The sequence below is a fragment of the Pelodiscus sinensis genome, chromosome 6 (genome assembly GCF_052426305.1).
Source record: "Pelodiscus sinensis isolate ZL-2025 chromosome 6, ASM5242630v1, whole genome shotgun sequence".
NCBI classification, from domain to species: domain Eukaryota; kingdom Metazoa; phylum Chordata; order Testudines; family Trionychidae; genus Pelodiscus; species Pelodiscus sinensis.
Window position 1 is genome coordinate 72,573,394 of NC_143057.1, and position 21,595 is coordinate 72,594,988.

At 40.2% G+C, this 21,595-nt stretch overlaps 1 protein-coding gene across 5 annotated transcripts in view; it reads left to right on the plus strand.

The window, feature by feature from the left end:
* MCTP1 (multiple C2 and transmembrane domain containing 1) overlaps window positions 1-21,595 on the plus strand; it is a 395,876-nt gene that overhangs the window by 125,445 nt on the left and 248,836 nt on the right. For all 5 annotated transcript variants that reach the window (XM_075932144.2, XM_075932147.2, XM_075932145.2 and 2 more), the window contains exon 2: window positions 16,867-16,981. In XM_075932144.2, the coding sequence (XP_075788259.2) occupies window positions 16,867-16,981 (115 nt within the window). The remainder of the gene's footprint in view (window positions 1-16,866; window positions 16,982-21,595) is intronic.

The window sequence follows — 21,595 nt, forward strand, 5'->3', positions numbered from 1 at the left end:
TTTCATGGTGTGTGATGTACGGTTTTAATGTACTAGGTTTTTTCCTGAGGTGAAATTTAAGCACCAGTCATGTTGTGTGTACAGATACCTTTTCTTTCATAGTACAATAATTCTTAGAATTTATTGTACTAAGGCTCAGATGAATCCTGATTTGTTGGTTGAAAGTGCTTGTTTTTTCGGTGAAATCAGTGGTGTTGAAATATAGTGACCATGCCCTTGGTTATGCTAAAAAAACCTAAGCTCTAGGCTGTTTTACTAGTTCTTTGCCTGAAGGCATGTGACACTGTACATGTACGAAGGAAGCAATTACATATTTCATACATGTATATAGCCATGTATAGCTGTATCACTGAAATGAATGGGTTTGCTTTCAGAATGACTTTGGGCATTGATAAACAGTGGCAACATCGGGTTGTGGGGGATTGTATGGAGAGGGCTAAATTGATATCATGCATGAGCACGATAATATATGCGTTCTCTAGCTAGCTTAAGAAATGTACAGCATTTATGCGTCTCTTGAGTACATAGGTAAACAGGAAAAATGTGAAGAAACTATTTGTGAATCATTAGTTGCAATAGTTTTCCACCAGATCCAGCAAGAATTAGTGTGGACTGGTGACAAGAGAATAGATTCAACCATATGCCAGCTTTTATTATAAAGTTATTGTTTATTCTGGGCTTTAAAAGAAACAGAAAACAGCTGTTTGACGTCTACCTTCTCTACTTCTGCCTGTGCTGTGTCAGAGCGTAGGAAACATACTGCTATGCACTATGGTGTGAGATAAATTGTGTCCATGCTCAGTGAGGTGTGTAGCTATAGGCAGCAGTGAAAGGCTCTCCATCATGGGAGTAGTAGCAGGGAAAGGCTCTGGCAGCTGCCTGCTAGTGCCTCCTGCTGCTGGATTCTTTCACTGAGACAGGGAAAGGCTTTTGTAGCAGGCCATTAAATTGCTAAAAATATCATGGTAGATGGGGGAGGCACTGCTTGCTCTATCCTATTCCAAATCCTACACCCTAAGATTCAGGCCTGTAGGACGCTATATGCTCACGTAAGCAGTGTGTTGAGTCTGTGTGTCAGGACTATTCCCTGCTCTGGCACTTCGAATGCAGAAGGTTTGCAAAAACGTTAAATAGTTTGGCCTCTAAGCTTTGCTTACAAAAAACACCCTAGTCATAGATTTGCTGACTCGGGAGGTGGCTGCTACTGTCAAGTGCTTTACCCTAAAAAAAAAAAAAAGGGGGGGGGGAGGACACTTGAATTCTCCTTCCCCCCCCCCCCCCCCCCAGGGATACCCCAAACACTTTTTCCACAAAGAGCTTGAAAAACAAGCAGGGGGGGGGGGAAACCTGCAGTCTCTGGTAGCTGGCCTCTTAGTCTGAGAGATGCTGACACACGCAGATAGACCTTCTATACTTTCCAGGACACACAAATCAAATCACTTTTAAAGTGATTTTTATTACAAAACAAGATGTACTTGATTACTGGGTGTTAGAGCAACTAAGTAAAACAACTCTTAGTGAATGGGGCAGGAGAGTTATAGATTAACAAAGAGCAGTTCAAACGACAAAAATAAAGAGAGATACCCTGATTGCGATGGGATACACTTCCCCCTTTATTTACTCACGATCCCTTCTGGGTTCAGTCCACTTCCATGCCCCATATTCCTTGGAGACATGGTAATCCTGCCTGGGTCTGAATGATTTTGTGCGTGTCAACTCCTGGTTTAACTCTTCCTCACAAAGAAAACAGGCAAGGTGTCTTACATAATTCAAATTTCAGCATTCTATCCCCATTGGTTCTTCTGGCTCCCTGCCAACAACCTTGCTAGCTACTGGAGTGTAACCTCTTAGTCACCAGGTGCTGGCCAGCACCACTCCTATCCATCACACTGTGCTTATTTGTATCTGTACTAGCTGAGCGTGCCATGTCTGAACACTGCATGTCACTGTAAACATGACAAATAAAAAGGGTTCAAGAAAAACTTAGAACCAAACATTTAGATTTTTGTCTCTGTAATGTATTGTAAATTGTTAGCCTCTAATAGATTTGTCATGATGTGCTGCCATGTTGAATATTTACTCTTTCCTGTGATAGCATATGAAGTTCTGTACATCTTAAAGTTATATAATTTTAAAGTGGATATTGGATAATAGTTATTTAGATTAACAAAGGACAGTACACTGCACAACATTCATATGGGATGGGTAAGCCTACTTAGAATTCTAACATCAAGCTGAAGATCTGATTGAAAATATTGCCTCGGTAATGTCTTGTAGAATATTTTTGCTAATGAAGGGTTACTCTTTCTGACTTTATTTTAGAAGGGATAAAATGATCAGAAAACTAATAGCCCAAAATTTGAGGAGTTTATGCCCTAATTTACATCATCCTTTCTTCCCTCTGACCCCACTAGAGTGCACCTTGTGAACAATGTTTGCTCAGTTTTCTCCTTTGAAATGAATGATAGAGTGGATAAGACAGGATACTGGGCTGGATGGACCTTTGGTCTGAACCGATATGGCCGGTCTGCCAACAGTGGCCAATGCCAGGTGTCCAAGAAGGAGTGAATCGAACATGTAATGATCAAGCGATCTTTCCCCTGCCATCTATCTCCAGACTCTGACAAACAGAAGGTAGGGACACCATTCCTTACCCAGACTGGCTAATAGCCATTAATGACCTTAACCTCCATGAATTTATCTAGTTCTCTTTTAAACCCTGTTATAGTCCTAGCCTTTACAACCTCCTCAGGCAAGGAGTTCCACAGATTGACTATGCGCTGTGTGAAGAACGTCCTTTTGTTTGTTTTAAACTTGCTGCCCATTAATTTCATTTGGTGGCCCCTAGTTCTTCTATTATGGGAACAAGTAAATATCTTTTCCTTATTCACTTTCTCCACACCACTCATGATTTTATAGACCTCTATCATATCACCCCTTAGTCTCCTCTTTTCCAAGCTGAAAAGTCCCAGACTCTTTAATCTCTCCTCCTATGGGACCCATTCCAAATCCCTAATCATATTAGTTGCCCTTCTCTGAACCTTTTCTAATGCCAGGATATCTTTTTTTGAGATGAGGAGACCACATCTGTATGAAGTATTCAAGATGTGGGCGTACCATGGATTTATATAAGGGCAATAAGATATTCTCTGTCTTATTCTCTATCCCTTTTTTAATGATTCCTAACATCCTGTTTGCTTTTTTGACTGCCGCTGCACACTGTGTGGACGACATCAGAGAACTATCCACGATGACTCCAAGATCTCTTTGCTGATTAGTTGTAACTAAATTAGCCCCCATCATATTGTATGTAAGTTGGAGTTATTTTTTCCAATGTGCATTACTTTACATTTATCCACAGTACATTTCATTTGCCATTTTGTTGCCCAATCACTCAGTTTGGTGATATCTTTTTGAAGTTCTTCACAGTCTGCTTTGTTTTTAACTTTCTTGAGCAGTTTAACGTCATCTGCAAACTTTGCCACCTCACTGTTTACCCCTTTCTCCAGATCATTTATGAATATGTTGAATAGGATTGGTCCTAGGACTGACCCTTGGGGAACACCGCTAGTTACCCCCTCTCCATTCTGAAAATGTACCGTTTATTCCTTCCCTGTCTTTTAACCACTAAAGGATCTTCCCTCTTATCCCATAACTTAATTTACGTGAGAGCCTTTGGTGAGGGACCTTGTCAAAGGCTTTCTGGAAATCTAAGTATACTATATCTACTGGATCCCCCTTGTCCACATGTTTGTTTGACCTTTTCAAAGAACTCTAATCGATTAGTAAGACATGATTTCCCTTTACAGAAACCATGTTGACTTTTGCCCAACAAATTATATTCTTCTATGTGTCTGACAATTTTATTCTTTACTATTGTTTTGACAGATTTGCCCGGTACTGACATTAGACTTACTGGTCTGTAATTGCCAGGATCACCTCTAGATCCCTTTTAAAATATCGGGACCCAGTTTCCTTATCAGCCACAATGAGTCCCCAACAGTTTGCAATATTTCAGCCAAATATTGATACCTCAGTTGCAGTGAAATTGTAAAGATTAATTTATCTGCTCTTCATCAGTAAGAATATGCCTTCACTATGGGACAAAGTCAAATTAAGATACACAATTATCGTAGCTGAAGTTGTGTAACTGAAGTCGAAGTAGCTTAATTTGGCTTTTGGGGCTGTCTGTACAGCAGGAACCTGAACAGTCTTCTTTTGACTTTCCTCATCAACCCAAGTGCCCCCCTCACTTCAAATTAGTTGTCTTAACTAGATCACTAATTTGAGTCCTGGAAGATTGACAGCAGCCGCTTTGATCTTTCTCTGTAGTGTAGATATAACCATAAATTCAAAATATAACCTCTGCAAGTAAAGCTTTTGTAACTGATAAACCTCAGAGGCTTGCTTCAGCATACCTACTTATTCTTTCTAACTTAGATTCTCCACTTCATATAACAGCAATAATACAATACAAATTGCTTCTCCTTGAGTTTGCAACTTTTTTTAGTGTTTTTCAAAATTGTAATTTTTCTGATTTTTAACCTTCAGAATAAAAATGAATTTTATTTTTGGAGAACCTGTTAACTGGGAATCTTTGGAGAACAAAGTAGTTCAGGATATGGCTACAACGATGGGAGGGTGGCTGGGGAGGACTATGGCATTATAATAAACTTTCCCAGTGATCCAACATCTTGGAGTTTGATTCTAGGTTGTAGAGTATATGCATATCTGAGGAAAGAAGAAATAATAACAGCTCTTCTGAAGCTCATTCAGCAGTGCATGTCCTTCTGTGTCTAGTCATGTATGCTGGTAAAAACTTAAAAAAAAAAAGTCTTGCACCTTCGAGATGAACAAAAATGTAGATGGTGTCATGAGCGTTTGTGGATACAACCTACTTCTTCAGATGACTGGAGTTTAAGGGGTTAGTACAGTTTTCAAATAAATAACAGAGCAAAGGGATGGTGCGAGGGAAGAGGAGGAAAAGAAGAAATGGTCAATTAGAGTGTCCATGCTAAATGAAGCTGATGAGAATACTTCGAACCCAATTAAATCAAACAAAGGGTACTATGTCATTAGGATGTCGAATGTAGTGGGCCATCCAGCCAATATTTTCGTTTAGACTTCTGTTGTGGGAATCAAACTTGTAAGTGAAAGTTATGTAGCGTTCCTGTCAAACTGGCTTTTGAAATTAGCTGGGGATAATAGGGTGACTTTGAGAGCCATTAATTAGTACCCAGGCACGTTAAAATGTTTCCCAACAGGTTTCTGTGTGTTGCCTCTTTGAATATCTGATTTATCTCCATTAATTCTTTCAAGTAAAGCCTGTCAGAATTGGCCAATATACATGGCAATGGGGCATTGCTGGCACTTGATGGCATAGATAATGTTAGTGGATGTACAGTTGTATGAGCCTCTGATGTGGTGGTTTACATTGTTAGGTCAGTGATGGTATTGCCTTTATAGATGTGTCCTGCTCAGGCATTTTAACTTGGACACAACTCATAAGGCTGCTTCAGAAATTTCACTTTTTTCATCACTTGACACCATCTTCAGGCAGCTAGTGGAATACTAATTTCGTGCAAGATAGATGAGTTCTTTATATTGATATCTCCTATCCAAACTGTTCCCACCTATGGGATGAATATAGTCCAGATAATTAGCACTGAGCTGTTAGTCACACTGGTCCACTTGAGTCTGATGTTCTGCACTTGGGCAGTTGAGATATGAACCATAAGTACAAGCTCAGAAAAGTATTCCTTGCATAAGTTCCTGAAGATCAGTGAGGAAATAGGTAACTTGAACCATAACTTCCTACCAAAAATAATTCTCTTGTTTTGGTGTAAAGTGTAACTCTTCTGTTTAGCAACAAGGAGTCCTGTGGCACCTTATAGACTAGCAGATGTATTGGAGCATAAGCTTTCGTGGGCAAAGACCCACTTCATCAGATGCATGTCATGGAAAGTTCCAGAAAGTTCTGGATCCAGACTAACATGGCTTCTCCTCTGATAATCTTCTGTTTATGACTTTTAATAATAACTTGATAGGGAAAAAAAGGAAAGCAACATTTTTAAGGCTTACAGCAAGAAGTATAATAGAGGAATGGGTATTGAATATGAGTATTTTAAACTTTAGTGTATGAAAAAGGTCTTAAGATGTACTAAATGTTTCTAGTCACTTGGAGTACCTTCTTGACATTTCTAGAATAAAGGCTATCCAAAGCTTACATACTCTTTGCATATTTAATTTTAGATTATTGTAATTGTTTTCTAATAGTAATGCACATAATTATCTTGACAGATTCACACATTTCATGTGTATATATAAATGCAGATATAAAATAGAATTGAGGAAGCATGTTTGACTGGTCAATAGTTGTGGTAGAGTTATCTGGGAAAACCAATATAAGCATGATTAACTTATTTGCCAAACAGGATCACAAGAAATACCATTATGGATCCACTTATCAATAGTAATTTCTGTGTATTAATCATTCTTTTAAATGATGATCAGTTATAATGTATTCTGTTGCTTTTTCAGAAATTGTATTTATTTATCTTAATTCACTTGTGTTAGTGAGATCTGAGAGGAAGAACTGGCCCATGTTCCACAGAAAAGTGCCTTTGAGGCTCTGCTGAGATACTTGCATCAGATGCAAGAATAAAGATGATAGCAGTTCTGAAAATACCAAATACCACTGGAACATGGCTCTGCATCCAGCTTTGTGTAATTGTATTAATTTGAACAAAATGTTAAATCATGCTTAATACAAAATTCAGAAAGGGGGGGAAATTGTAGAATATTGAGAATCATTGGGAAAGGAATAGGTAACACAAATACCTTATACAAAGTCATGGTGTGCCAACACCTTGAATACTGCATGCAGATCTGGTCACCCCATCTAAAAAAGATATAATTGGATTTGGAAAAGATATAGAAAAAGGGTAAGAAACTCTTTCCACATAAGGAAAGTTTAACAAAACAGGGACTTTTCAGCTTGTAAAATACATGATTAAAGGATCGGGGGATACTTTAGAGGTCTAGAAAAAGCATGAATGATGTGGGGAAAAATAGAATCAGGAAATGTTGTTTATTCCTTCACTAACATAACACAGGAAATTCACCCAATGAAATTTATAGGCGGCAGATTTAAAACAAAACACATTTTTTTTTATGGTCAATGGTCAGGTTTTTTTAATAAAAACTTAAATCAGTACAATAATAGCATTTTAAACCCCCTGAGAACTGTGCAGTCTGAGAGGACTACTGTGATTTTTTTTATTAGTAAAGGAGTACATAATAAGGATCATACTTACTTTGTGATTCTGCATTTGTGGAACTGGCTGCAGAATCTGCCTTCTATGTCAGAAATGTGCAGCAAAATCTAAGCTTTCCTTGGGGGGGAAATACTGCAGAAAACCTTTCAAACTTTAAAACTAACAATCTAATGCAGAATAGTTTTTTTTCTAGATCAGTCAGGTGCCTGCAACAATTGCAATACAAGATGCATAAATTTCCTTCCTTAACCTATGTGTAAACTGTGAAAGTTAGCTGAATGACTAGATTTTTCTGATGGCATAGGTTCAATGGCAGATATTGGGACCAGAACTGTGGGGCTGCTTTTTACCTCTGTGTTTTCTGAGACTGGGAAATGCTAGATTCCTACACATTTTTCCCTCAGTCGTTAGTCTTTTTTTATACAGTAAAGATTACTGAAGCATAATTTCTTACAATGAGAGCTGTTGATGGCATTGGTAGCAGATGATAACCAAGTCACATTGTTTCATAGGGAAAGGATATGTAAAATTTAAAAATATTTGCTTGATCATTGAAACAAAAGATGATGGAAGTTTGAAGGATGGTAACAAATATGACTGCTCTCAGGCTGTGGGATTCATTAAACTTAAATGTGTTATGAAGTTGTTTTTGTTAGCATAGAGAATAGTACAGTAAACTTCCGATAGTCCAGCATATATGATAATCCGGCACCCCCCCGGTCCTAAAGGTGCCGGATTATCAGAAGGGGGGGCTATGAGGGATCTAAGGTTGGGAGGGGGGGGGAATGCCACCCCAGACCCCTCATAGCCCCCCCTTCCGATAGTCCGGCTCTGCCCAAGGCGTCCCCGATTCAGTTGCTGCTGGTCAGTTTCAGCAGCTGCTAAATCGGCGACGCCTGCGACAGAGTAGCTGGGGTGCTGCCGGGTTGGTCCGGTAGTGCTGTCCCTCGGCACTGCGAGACCAACCCGGCAGCACCCCAGCTGCTCTGCCCCAGGTGTCCCTGAGTCAGCCGCTGCTGAAACTGACCAGTGGCTGATTCCGGGAAGCCCAGGGCAGAGCAGCTGGGGTGCTGCCAGGTTGGTTCCACAGTGCTGCTCCTCGGTGCTGCAGGACCAATCCGGCAGCACTCGGGCTGCTCTGCCCCCAGCTTCCCCGATTCAGCTGCTCATCAGTTTCAGCAGCGGCTGAATGGGGAAGCTGGGCGCAGAGCAGCTCCAATTGTCTGGCTGCCTCAGCACTTCCGGGTTCCTGATGGTGCCGGACCATCAGGAGTGCCGGAGCATTGGATGCCGGACCAATGGAATTTTACTGTATGTGGTCTTGTTGGAAACAATTTTTCATAAATATACTTGGCAGATAGAGGATTTTCAAAGGTTACCATCAGGAGTTCCCAGAATACAGAATATTTAAAATGGTAGAGCTGTAAATCACTTAACTCCTAAAATGATATCACTAGGCTACAAAGGCAGGGCTTTCTTGAAAAGTTTGCAGTCCTAAGGCTATGGTCCTGCAATTTGTTGAGCCTGGGTGGACTTCTGTTCCCTTGGCTCTGACTTCAGTGGTGCTTTGCATGGTTGCAACAGATTGCAGGTGTGAGGCTCAAATTCTGGCATACACAAGTCATAGAATCATAGAATACTAGGTCTGGAAGGGACCTCGAGAGGTCGAGTTCAGTCCCCTGGCCTCATGGCCTGGCGCAGTACTGTCTAGACCATCTCTGATGGACATTTATCTAACCTACTCTTAAATATCTGCAGAGATGGAGATTCCACAACCTCCCTGGGCAATTTATTCCAGTGTTCAACCACCCTGCCAGTTAGGAACTTATTCTTAATGTCCAACCTAAACCTCCTTTGCTGCAGTTTATGCCCATTGCTGCTGCTTCTATCCTCAGAGGCCAGGAAGAACAATTTTTCTTTCTCCTCCTTTTAGATACCTGAAAACTGCTATCATTTCCCCTCTCAATCTGCTTTTTTCCAAACTAAACAAACCGATTTCTTTCAGTCTTCCTTTGTAGGTCATTAAAGGTTTAGAGAACACCATTCTTGTTGCTCTTCTCTGGACCTTCTCCAATTTCTCCACATTTTTCTTGAAATGTGGTGCCCAGAACTGGACAAAATACTCCAACTGAGGCCTAATCAGTGCAGAGTAGAGTGGAAGAATGACTTCTTGTGTCTTGCTCACAACACACCTGTTAATGCATCCTAGAATCGTGTTTGCTTTTTTTGTAACATCACACTGTTGACTTATATTTAGCTTGCGCTCCACTGTAACCCCTAGATCCCTTTCTGCCATACTCTCTCCTAGACAGTTGCTTCCCATTCTGTATGTGTGAAAAGGATTGTTCCTTCCTAAGTGGAGCACTTTACATTTGTCCTTATTAAACGTCATCCTGTTTGTCAGACCATGGCTCCAATTTGTCCAGATCATTTTGAATTATGACCCTATCCTCCAAAGCAGTTTCAACCCCACCCAGCTTGGTATCATCTGCAAACTTAATAAGCGTACTCTCTATGTCATTATCTAAAATGTTGATAAAGATATTGAACAGAACTGGTCCCAAAACAGACCCTGGAGAACCCCACTTGTTGTACCTTTCCAGCAGGATTGTGAACTGCTAATAACTACTGACAACAATTATCCAGCCAGTTATGCACGCACCTTATAGTAGCCCCATCTAAGATGTCTCTGCCTAGTTTATTGTTAAGAATATCATGTGAGACCATATCAAAGGCCTTACTAAAGTCTAGGTATACCATGTCTACTGCTTCTCCCTTATCCACAAGACTCATTATCCTATCAAAGAAAGCTATCAGATTGGTTTGACATGATTTGTTCTTTACAAATCCATGCTGGCTATTCCCTGTCACCTTATTATCTTCCAAGTGTTTGCAGATTTCCTTAATTATTTGCTCCATTATCTTTCCTGGCACAGAAGTTAAACTGACTGGCCTGTAGCTTCCTGGGTTGTTCTTATTTCTCTTTTTATAGATGGGCACTATATTTGTTCTTCTCCAGTCATGTGAGTTCAGTAAGCAAAATACAGGGAAGGGGAGAGAGAACATAAGAATTGAAATAGGATTTTGTGGAGAGTTGTTTAAAGAATGTTCCTTGTTGTTTCTCTTTAAATTTTCCTCTTTATATAGTACACTAACTCCATGTAGGTAATATTGGAAAAAGTGAGATTTAGAAGAGATCAAAGAAGAAGAAAAGAAACTTTCTAGTTTGACAGGAATGGAGGCATGTGGCTGACTCTTTTATTTTGTTTGCTGCTGTTGACTTGGTTTCCCTTGCTGGTAAGATGGGGTTAGCATTTCATCTAAAACACAACAAAGATGAGAAGGAGCACTGCATGCTAAAATGCCTCATGTACCAATTACAATAGTTAATATTGTAACTGCATCAGCGTATTTGGATTGCAGGAAGAAGTTCTGGCAGAGGATCAAGAGTGATTAGTGTAATGTTGAGCAAATACTTCTGAAGCTCTTAATTTTAATCAAAAATAGAAACCAATATTTACTACAGGCATCCAAATAAAATATAGCAAATATTCCCAAGAGTTAACAATTAATTATTTTAATGCTGATGGTTTCTTTAAGACTTCGTTCATAAAACAGTTAAACATTTGTTTTACCCAGCTACTTGAATCCTTACTTAACCACAACATCCTTCCTGAAAATTTAAAGAAAACCAAGTCCCCTGCAGTATTGTGTGTTGACAGAGAGCCTAATTCTCTGCACTCGGATCTTGACTAGTATTTTTATGCATGTAAGGGATTAGGCCTATTGGGTAGCTAATGCTTCTTATTGGGCTACACTCAGCCCACTCCCTCAGGCTACTTTGACTAAACTTTCTCTGGGAATTGAGGGAAGCAATTGAGCCTTGTTAGCAAAACTAGAAGTCTTTTGTAGAGCCTTTCTTCAGTCTGTGCAAGAATAGAAATTTTCCCTCAAATTAGTCTTTAAAAAACCCACAACTGGTCCTGTAGCACTTTAGACTAACAAAAAATATAGCTAGTATCATGAGCTTTTGAACCTACTCCTTCAGATGACAAATATGGAGCAAGAGGCATAGCGGGACAAATATAAAGCAGATAAAGGAAGAGGAGAAGGGGGGAACCTGTCAATTAAAGTGGTGGTGCTAAATGAGGTTAGAGTGGGCCATAAGTATCTAATACTTAACTTTTGATGTCATTTGGGTGTTGAATATAATGACCTATCCAAGAAATGTCTTTGTTCGATCCCTGGCTGAATGTGTCAAATTTGCATATGAAGACCAGTTCCACAGATTCTCTCTAATTGGTTCCTGAAATTATTCTGTAAGAGAATGGCCACTTCCAGATCGATTAGTGAGTATCCAAGCAGGTTAAAATGTTCTCCAGGAGGTTTCTGTATTATTTCAAATATCTGATTTGTATCTATTAATTCTTCATTGCAGAGACTGTCCAGTTTGGCCAATATACATGGCAGAGGAGCATTGCTGGTACTTGGTGGCATATACCACATTAGAGGATGTGCAGTTGTATGAGCCTCTGATGTGGTAGCTTGTGTTTAGGTCCTTTGATAATGTCGCTTGTGGACAGAATTGGCAATAGAGTTTATTGCAGAGGTAGGTTCCTGGGTGAGGTGTAATGTGGGGTAACCAAAAATAGTTCTTTCAGGTTATGGGGTTGTGGGTAGGCAAGCACTGGCTTGTCTACTAAGGCCTCAGAATGAGGGAGTGTTTTCCAGATTGTTGTTGATGCACTGGAGGGGTTTAAGTTGGGGGCTGTAGGTGATGACTAGTGGGGCTCTGTGGTTTTGTTTGTTGGGCCTATCTTGAAGAATCTGATGCCTGGGTGCTCACCTGGCTCTGTCAATTTTTTTTTTAAACTCCCTTAGGTGGGTATTTAAGTTTCAGGAATGCTGTAGGTGTTCCTCTTTGTAAGATTAGAGTAAATCTGGTTGTATCTTAGGGCCTGTGAACAGTTGATCATGTGATATGCCCAGGATGGAAGCTAGAGGTATGTATGTATGCCATAAAGGCTTGGAGGACTAACAAGAAGATTGAGAGCAGACTCAGAGGTTTTGAAGGACGGTGCCTTCGTCGTATCCTCAGAGTCTGCTGGGAACAGCATGTTACCAACAAGGCAGACTGGCATCAACAATGCACTGGCATCAACAATGTTGTGGACGAGATGAAGCAGAGACACTGGAGATGGCTGGGGCATGTCCTTTGGATGAGCAAAACAAGACTCCCTCATATGGCACTCAGATGGACTCCACCTGGAAAGCGTAAAAGAGGGAGGCCGTTGGGCACCTGGAGGAGGACATTGGAGGAGGACATGAAAAGGAAGGGCATGACCTGGGAAGAAGTCAGCCAGCTTTCTCAGGACTGTGAAGGCTGGAGAAGATTCGTTGGCGCCTTATGCTCCATCAGGAGCCAAGAGGACTAAATAATAATAATAATTCTCAAGCCAAAATAGATTAAACTTTATCAGCTGTGTTAACAAACTCCTCAGCAGATGACATCAAGCTGTCATGATAAAGAACACACTGCATTGTGTGGTGCAATAACAGTGTTTTCAGAGAAATTAACAGAAGCTTTCCCAGAGCATTGCAGAGGCTGATAGCCCAGGCACTCTGCCCCCCCCCCACTCCATCACTCCCTCTCTTGAGGTTTGAGGGGAAACAGGATTGTGCTTGAGGATGGAGGGAGGGGAAGAGAGGGAGGAGTATAGAAGAGAGCCCCTTGGGTGCTCTGCCTTCCCTTTCCTCCTACTGCCCTCCCAGACACATCGTCTGGTGGTAGGAGGATGTGTCTCTCTGCACCTGACTCTCTGGCAGCCAGGCTGGAATGCTCTTGTCAACTTCCAATTTGCAAGGAAGCCAAAAAAACTTTGTTCTCCACAAATGGGATTTTTCTTGTAAACCTTTTCCATGAAAACATTATCTCTGAAGTTGTCGTGAGTCGGGATGAGGGTTGTGTTTTTCTTTTTTTTCCAGAAGTGATTTTTTTTCATTTGAATGGATTTTATTTTCTAGCCAGCTCTAGGTACAAGATCTTATATCTGAAGATTGATGTGATGGAAGAGGTGTGGGTGTGGGTGTAAATATGTAAAATATGGAGCATCACTTTTGTAACTACTGGTGAAAAGAGTAAATTTTTTCAACTATAAGAATTGGCACACTGGGTCAGATCAGTGGTCTGTGTTGCCCAGTATTCTGTCTGACAGTGGCTGGTGTCAGATTCATTCCCTTTGAAGTATGCAACAGGTCAGTTGTGCGTGGTCCGTCCCTTGTCATCCAATCTCAGCTTTTCTGGCAGTCAGTGGCTTAGGATCACCTGAAACATGGGGTTGTCTCCTTGACCAAAACTTACTCTAGTACAAATGGCTGTTTCACTTTCCAAAGGGTAGTAGTTCATCATCATCTTCTTCAAAAGGATCTTTTGGTGCAGAGGGCAGATCTTCTCAGAGTTGTGTTGTGAAGGAAATGGTTGTCTATAGGAATCTTGGCTTATTTGAAGTTTGAAGACTTGTTGTGAATGAGGCAAGATGAAGGAATATTGATCTTATGGTGAGGGCAGTTAATGCCTCTGTAGAGATTCAGTCCATTTGTGCCTCAGGCATTCAGTGGCAATGTGATGCTAGGCAAATTACTTACACCAAACTGTTAAGAGTTGCTTCTGCATACAATTAAAGGCTATATCATAAAGCATGTGGAGGGGGTGAATTGAGGTTACATGGGTAACATTTATTCTGGCATTTCCTAATTTGAGAGTGCTTGACGTAAAAATAATTTAATACTACTTAATCCTTAATTTTGAACAATTAAAAATGGGAAATAGAATTTATTGATCACAGCAACCTTAACTAAAGCTAACTAAAGTTTGTTATGAATTTAGACAAAGTTCAGTGAAATTATGCCTTTCCAAACATTTTTAAGAAATTCCATTAAAATGTTATGTCAGTAACAAGTTAACTGAAGATCTACCTTTAATTTTTGACTATTGAAAAAGTTATACTGCTAATGTAGACCTTCAAATGAAATCTAAAACAGCACTCACTGATTTTTCATAAAGCACTTATCCAGGGAGTTTAATACAATGTCTACTCAACATAAAATACTACGGTAATTAATATCTCTATCCTGATCTTTTTAATCATACACCTTCTTTTCATCATGCTCATGATTCTGTGAGCTACAGTTTTGCTTGCATTTCAGAGTTCTGTGGAAATGATGGTTGTACTAACCAAACTTTTTTTCTTCGGGCGTTAAACTCATCGATTTTTTTTCTTTGAATTAAAATTGGACCCAAAAAGTATATCATACAACTAACAAGTTTATTCCTAAATAGAATGAGACAAATTACCAACATAATAAAGTAATTTTGAAGTATAGAGCTGACAAGCAGTTGTTAAATCATGCTCCTTAGGAGGATTCCTAGTTGACTGAGAACTTGAACACTTAAATAACATTTTCTGTTTCACAAAGAAGCAGAAATGAATAGGGCTATAAGCTTGCATCCCCCTGGCTGGCTGGTCATATAGAGGGGACCAGGCTGAGCCATGCTCCTGAGATTGTTGTCCACATTGCAGAAGCTCCTTTTTATAAGAGCAGCTGTTGTCTTGATTTTGGTTTGTTCTCCAAGTAGTAGAAACCCGATATAAGTGGGAATATTCCAAAGTGAAAGATTCATTTATCTGTCCCCCCTTCCCCATTTTTAGGGGTTAGCAGTTTAACTGATAAGATGATTCTTCCGTGAACCTGCTTGTGATCCTAATATCAGTTGTTCTACCATAGGCTTCAGTGGAGTTATTTCTTATTTACACTAGACAAAGTGAAATTACCATTATGCTCAATGAATTTTATTTTATAACTGATGACACATCACTATTAAACAGCTGTAAATAAAAGGAAACTTGTAAAACCTATGAAAATATAGCCAAGCTCTGTGTGTTCAGACGGATAATGTATTTTCTGGGAAGCTGCCCCTGGATGGTGTAACTAAAGAGAACTTGTTGAAAATCAGACAAGGTGATAAAAGAATGAGTTGGAGAACAGCTGTCCATTCCTGCACTGGTATTTCTAGAGCTGATTTGTTGAAATGACATGGACGTCAATGGTGTTATCTAATGAGGCAGAATCAGTCCCAGACCCCTGTTCTTCCCACTATCCTTCAGTTTAGGGGCCACGGTACAAGTCCCACTTGCCTTTTCTTGGCATTCGGTCTTCTGTCCCTTGGCAAAACACAGGGGTGTTGGGGCTGATGACCCTGACTAGTCGGAGCTGAGTAAACAGTCCTCCTCAGCCACTGGCTGAAGTTTATGGCCACTAGCGTGGGAAGAGAGTCTCCACAGACTCCCTGCCAGAGCCCTTCACCTCTCCCTGCAGCCTTTAGCAGTGCTGATGTTGTTCTGCTCAGCACCTCTGATTCTCGTTGTTAGTTCCTCTCCACCTCCAAACTCCTTCTCCACTCTCCCTCCACTGGGAAGCTTTTTAAAGAGGTCTCCTGGCAGCCTAAAGTCAGCTCATGTGGCCCTTAATTGATTTATAGCTGCGCTGCCTAAGCTGCTCCTAATTAACAAGAGTCATTGCTGTTCTTTTTTGTTTGTTTTTCAGAGCTGCCTTTCTCTCCTCTATCAAGCCCTTTAACCTGCCCTGTCACACTAAAACTTTGGTCAGTGTTCTTTTGGGACTTTGGTGTATGAGTGCTTCCATTCCTTTCCTGTCCTCTTATTCTCTTCAGATCCCTCTTCCTTTAATTTGGCAAACCTTCCACTCTGGTACATAGCTATGGAAGCAGCCACAGTGACACCTCACACATGGCATGGATATTTCCATTGTTTTGAGGGTGGGTTGATTAAGTTGGGCTGCTCTGACTATGCTGTTTCTTGGATTTGAACTAGTTGACAGAACTAGCATGAATATGTGTATGTGAGCTGAGAATCTCACCCCTGAGCTAGTAATGTAGACATAGGCTAAGAGTTTGCTAATAATACTAATGTGTTAGTGAAAGCTCAGCTGTTAATTCAGAACAGTGATTACCAGCATACAATATGACTGACCTAAAGTGATTGATTAGTACTATAACATATATTACCTATTCTGCACGGGCCCTCTAACCGGTTGCAGCAATGGGGGCAACTGCTTTGGGACCTGGAGATTGAAAAAGGGCCTGGGGCTCCCAGCTGCTGCCACTCCGGTCCCTTTAAATCCCTGCCAGAGCCCCACACAGTGCACTCTGAGCAGCACAGAAAGGTTGGCAGGAGGGAGGATAGCCCCAACCCCACCCCTTTCAGGACTCTGAAGCTGCCCTCACCCACCTGGTCCAGGGGCCCAGCAGTCCTCTCAGTCTCCCTTGTTCTGCACTAGTCTAGATTGGAGGGGGTGGGGTGGAGTTCAGAACTTACTTCTGGAATGGGTCTACCTGGCTCCACTCCATTAGAGTGGATATTAACTCTCTTGTGAGGAACTCCGTTTCAGTCAAAAGGACTCTGTGTGGTCTTACGGTTCTGCAGGGTTGCAGCATTAGTTCTAGGATGTATTTTTTGTTTGTTCTGTATTCTGTGATATGTTAGTTACTCTGGGGTGTTTTGCTTTTCAGAGAACAAATACAGTTGGAACTAGTAATGCAGATTTTCCCTTGGCTGATCCCGGAATGTACCAGTTGGACGTTACATTACAAAGGGGTCAAAATTTAGCAGCACGGGATCGTGGAGGTAAGAATATATTGATAAATGTGGTTTTATGTGTGTTACTTTTGGTAGTTGAATGAAATGAAATAGAAATAGTTGCAGTGGCTTATTGCCCTCAATCTGTAAGGGCTTGTCTGTATGAGCACATGCAGGAAAAGTTAAGCAAAATGAACTAAAGGAGTGAATTTACAGTGCGTTTAGTTAAACCATATTAACCTTCTGCATGGGTGCTTTCATTCAGAAGCTAGGACTAAAGTGAACTGTGGATGCATTACATTTGAATGAGAGCATCTACACAGGATTTTAATGTGGATTAATGCACATAAGTTGCCATGGTTAATCTTCCGGGGTTTGATTTAGTGGGTCTAGCGAAGGCCCTCTAATTTGAACTCAGAGGGTGCCCCATTGGTGCCAGTACTCCTGCTCCTCATGAGGAGTAGGGGAAGCTGACTAGATGGTGATTTATGATACATCAACTTTAGCTACATAATTAACATAGCTGGAGTTGTATATCTTAAGTCAACAGTTCCCCCCTAGTGTAGACCAGGCCTTAAATTCACCTTCAGTTAACTAGGCGTAACTTTCCCAAGTGTTCCCATGTAGGCAAGCCCTAAGTATTAAACTGCAATCTTTAGTTAAGAACACCTGTCCTGTAGTAAATAATACAAACACATTAAACAACTCTATTTGATCAGTTTTGTCATATTCTTGCAAATACAGTGTGTTTCCAACTGTTGGTTATGAATTAGTGCTTCACAAGTTACATCTGGGTCATGCACTGGGAAACGTTTCTACAGGGCAAAGTGACCTATACATTGTTTTTTGTGTCCTTGTTTTTTTTTCTTCTTCTAGTGGTGCAGAACCTGCATTTGCAGCTTGCATTGAAAATCAGACTACTTGAACATAGTACATTCAGATTTTTCTGAGGATCAATTTTGATATGACAATCTGACTAAAAATACTTTGAATCTGTTGCAAAATAGACCCTCTCAGACACAGAGCAGCTGTTTGGAAACTCTAATAGTAACAATAATATGGTCCAGAATCTTTCCAAGAAAGATTCATTGGTCACCTCTTATGATCAGTGTAAAGTTGCCTAGCTAGATTCAGATCTCAGCTACAATGGTGTAACTGGAGGAACTCCATTTAAGTCAGTGATGTTACGTCAGATGCACACCATGTAGTAGATCTGAAAATGCTCTCTGTTTCAAGAAAAAAAACTTGTTACTCTATTTTTCCTTTTGGCATATAGGTGCATTAACAAAATGTGCTTGATGTTCATAAAACAGGATATTATGGTGTCCCATGAGGTTAAAAGATGCCCATAGCATTGACTCAGTCTCTGAATCATAAATGTATTAAAATAAAAACATAACTTAGTTATTTAAATGTGAAATTACAATAGGTACAAATGTCTTGTTTTTGTGTGAGCAAGAGTCTTATAACTAAGCATCATAATTGCATTTTGTTTTTTCTGTAATTTAGCAGTTCAATTTTTGGTAGGCTTTTAGAGAGATGAGTACATTTATCAAACAACCATGCTAGGGAACATCTGAGCTCCCTGTATGTTGTAGAGATGCTCTGTATTTGCCTGGGCAGAAGGCAGGGCAGAACACGGTGATGGGGCTGTCCACAAAGAGTTATACAGGTGTCCTTATATACTGGGCTAAAAGAAGAGAGGTTTCACTGTGCTATTCTAATCCACTGGCTGTCACAATGAAAAGGAGTGCTTCACTGTAGCTTTTTACTCTAAACTCAGCTTGAAGGAGTGAATTTTTCCTACTCCTTTTGTAGGCTATCCATTGAGATCAAAGTTTTAGCTCAATTAAAAGTTAAGGCATTCCAGCTGCACTTACATTAAAATAATTTCAGGAGTTCTTAATCCTTACTCTTCAAAGTATATGCTAGCTGGATCAGGGGAAAATATCCCTATTGTGTAATGTTACTCTACTTCACCAGCTGAGTATGGGAATTTTCACTTTACTCTGAAATATTACCTGGAGGTAGGTTTGAAATAGATCATTAGTATGGCAATTCCAATATCTTCCTACTGTAGAAATCATAGTACTAAATTAAAGGAAGCATTATATACAACATAAAATAATTTGGCGTCTGGTTACCTTTTAAGAATGCCTATTGGATATTTGTATGCGTGCCAAGGAAAACACAGGTTATAAAAAGCACTTTCATTTAATGTAAGCATTACTTTAAAAACATTAACTGTCAAATTAGCATGCTTTTTGATGCAAGTAAAAGAAAATTTCATTTAAATTCTAGAAATTGATTAGGGAGATATTACAATTGAAATGCCAGCCAATAAATGGTATTACAACCCTGTGTAGGTGTAAAATCAAATCGGTTAAGAATTGTATTACCTTTCATAATTTTAATTAAAATTTTTGTAAGAGGACTGTTAGATCCTAGCTGAGTTAAAGTTATACTTCTTGAATAAATATTAGTTAAGAATTCTCAAGAAATGTGGTCAGTGGCTATAGAAGCATAGTGATATGGTTTAATTACAAAACAGTTTAATAAGCAAGCATAAATTCTACCTAGAGAGAAAGATGCTGAAACAACTAGTACATATAAACAAAATACTTGCTTAGTATTCTTTTCATCTTAGAGTTGAACAGCTTTTGTAGCTTTGCAGGGCGGCATGTATATTATAGTGAAGGACAACATATAGGGATTTTTTTCTCAGAAACCCTTAAAGCAGTAATCCTCTCCTGTTGTACTGTACATCATCATAATGGTGCTTTGGATTTTTCATGTGCTTGAGAGAGAACTTACCTTGGCAATGTGAACTAGGGCTAAAACAATGTAAATCAGTTTTTGTAGGGAGCAGTATGAAGTCGTAATCTTACAGTTCACTGATTGGATAAATAGATTCCACACTGCTGCGGTCACACAGGTGTTAATAGATAGATCAGCTATTTCTCCAGATGTGACTAAATGGCCAATTAGCAAGAGCTGAGATAAGGAGGCACAGGGGGGCGGTGGCCACCTCATCCTGAGAAGTGACTCAAAGCCCTTCAGTCAGTGACTGGAAGGAAATTACTTGAGGAAATGGAAGGCCAGGAAGAGAGGTTTTTTTTTTTTTTTTTTTTTTTTTAAGAGGGCAGCTCTATGAAAGACACCTACAAACAAGAAGCAACCCAGAGAAAGCAGGAAAGAATTTAAAGAACCAGACCGTAGCTGCTTAACTCAGGGTCCTTGAGCTTGAACCTATCACTGGGGGTAAGCCTTAGTTCCCCTGAACTGCCAGTAACAGAGGGTAGATAGTAAGCAACCTGGCTGGAGAGCTGAGCTACAAGAAGCTGTATGGCTCAAATATCTGCTGATGGGGAGGAGACACACAAAGGCATTGCTAGACCATGGCCAGCCACAAGGAGACACACTAACTGGTGACTGAACTTTTGTACTTGCACATGCATTTTATTAGCATTTTTCTTTCATTTCAGCTTTTTGTTTCCCCAAAGATAAACTCAAAGATTTGAGACCCTAGAAAATGTATGGACTCTGGCATAGATAAATGATACAGTAATTGGTGCAGATGCTCAGGAAAGTTTAAGGAGAATAATGTGGTATTCCTCTCCACCTCCCCCCCTTAATCTGAGATTCTTGCCAAAAGTGCAGTAAAATTTTCTTTCCTTGTCCCATTGGTGATTCTGCTTTCATATTAAGGATGCTAAAAGGATCCTAAATTTACTGTGAGGACTGAAGGATTTTCCAAATATCTTTCTGTTTTTGCCTTGGTGGGATTAGAACACCCTTTGCTTGGAACAGTGGTTACACTGACGTACCACAGGCATTTCCAGTCAGAGATCCATAGGGCTGCTTCTTGGGTGCTCTAAACATACTTGTGCTGAAAATTGCAGAGAAGAACTGGTATCCATATCCTGCTCAGTTTGGTAGTGAAGTACTTCAATTCTTGGTTAATGGGGATGCCAAATCCCATTTCACCTACTGTTGTAGTGCTACCAAAGTATCCTATGAAGGGGAAAATGCAGAGAATACTGGAAGAAGAAATGAAGGTTGCTTGCTTGTAAATGGAGTTATTTGTGAATATGCAGCTTCCACCTTAATCTCTACCCATCTTCTCCTCTACCTCATAAAATCTGACTGCAGCAACAGTGTATGAGGCTGAGGCAGAGCTTCTTGTTATGAAGAAGTGCTATTTCCAAAGCATTGTCAGGCAGCATTGAGAGAGGTTGCTGAATGCTGTGATCCTCAGTGTTTAATGCAACGGGGTGATGCAAATATATCTCAAGTTATTAAATGACTTTAGAGACAGATCAGTAAGAACTGAGGAGGGAGGTGAGAGCTGAAATTGAGCAAACGCTCTTGCTTGAATGTGAACCTTCTCCTGAAAACTTGGTGGGATCAGCCACTTAGCAGGGCCTAATGAGATTCTAGATAGTGCTACAGGCCAATGATCAGTGATAGTAATAAATTCCAAGATGTCAAAGGCTGCCTACAGTTTTACATGCCTGTATTAGAGCACGCGGCCCAATAGAAATTTTTTGCAGCCCGCCAGAACACTTTTATAAAAGAATGAAATGCAGCCCACTAGCCGCTGGGAGCATGTGACCAAGTGTCTGCTCAAAGTTGGCCGGGCTGCTCAACACCACAGCAACT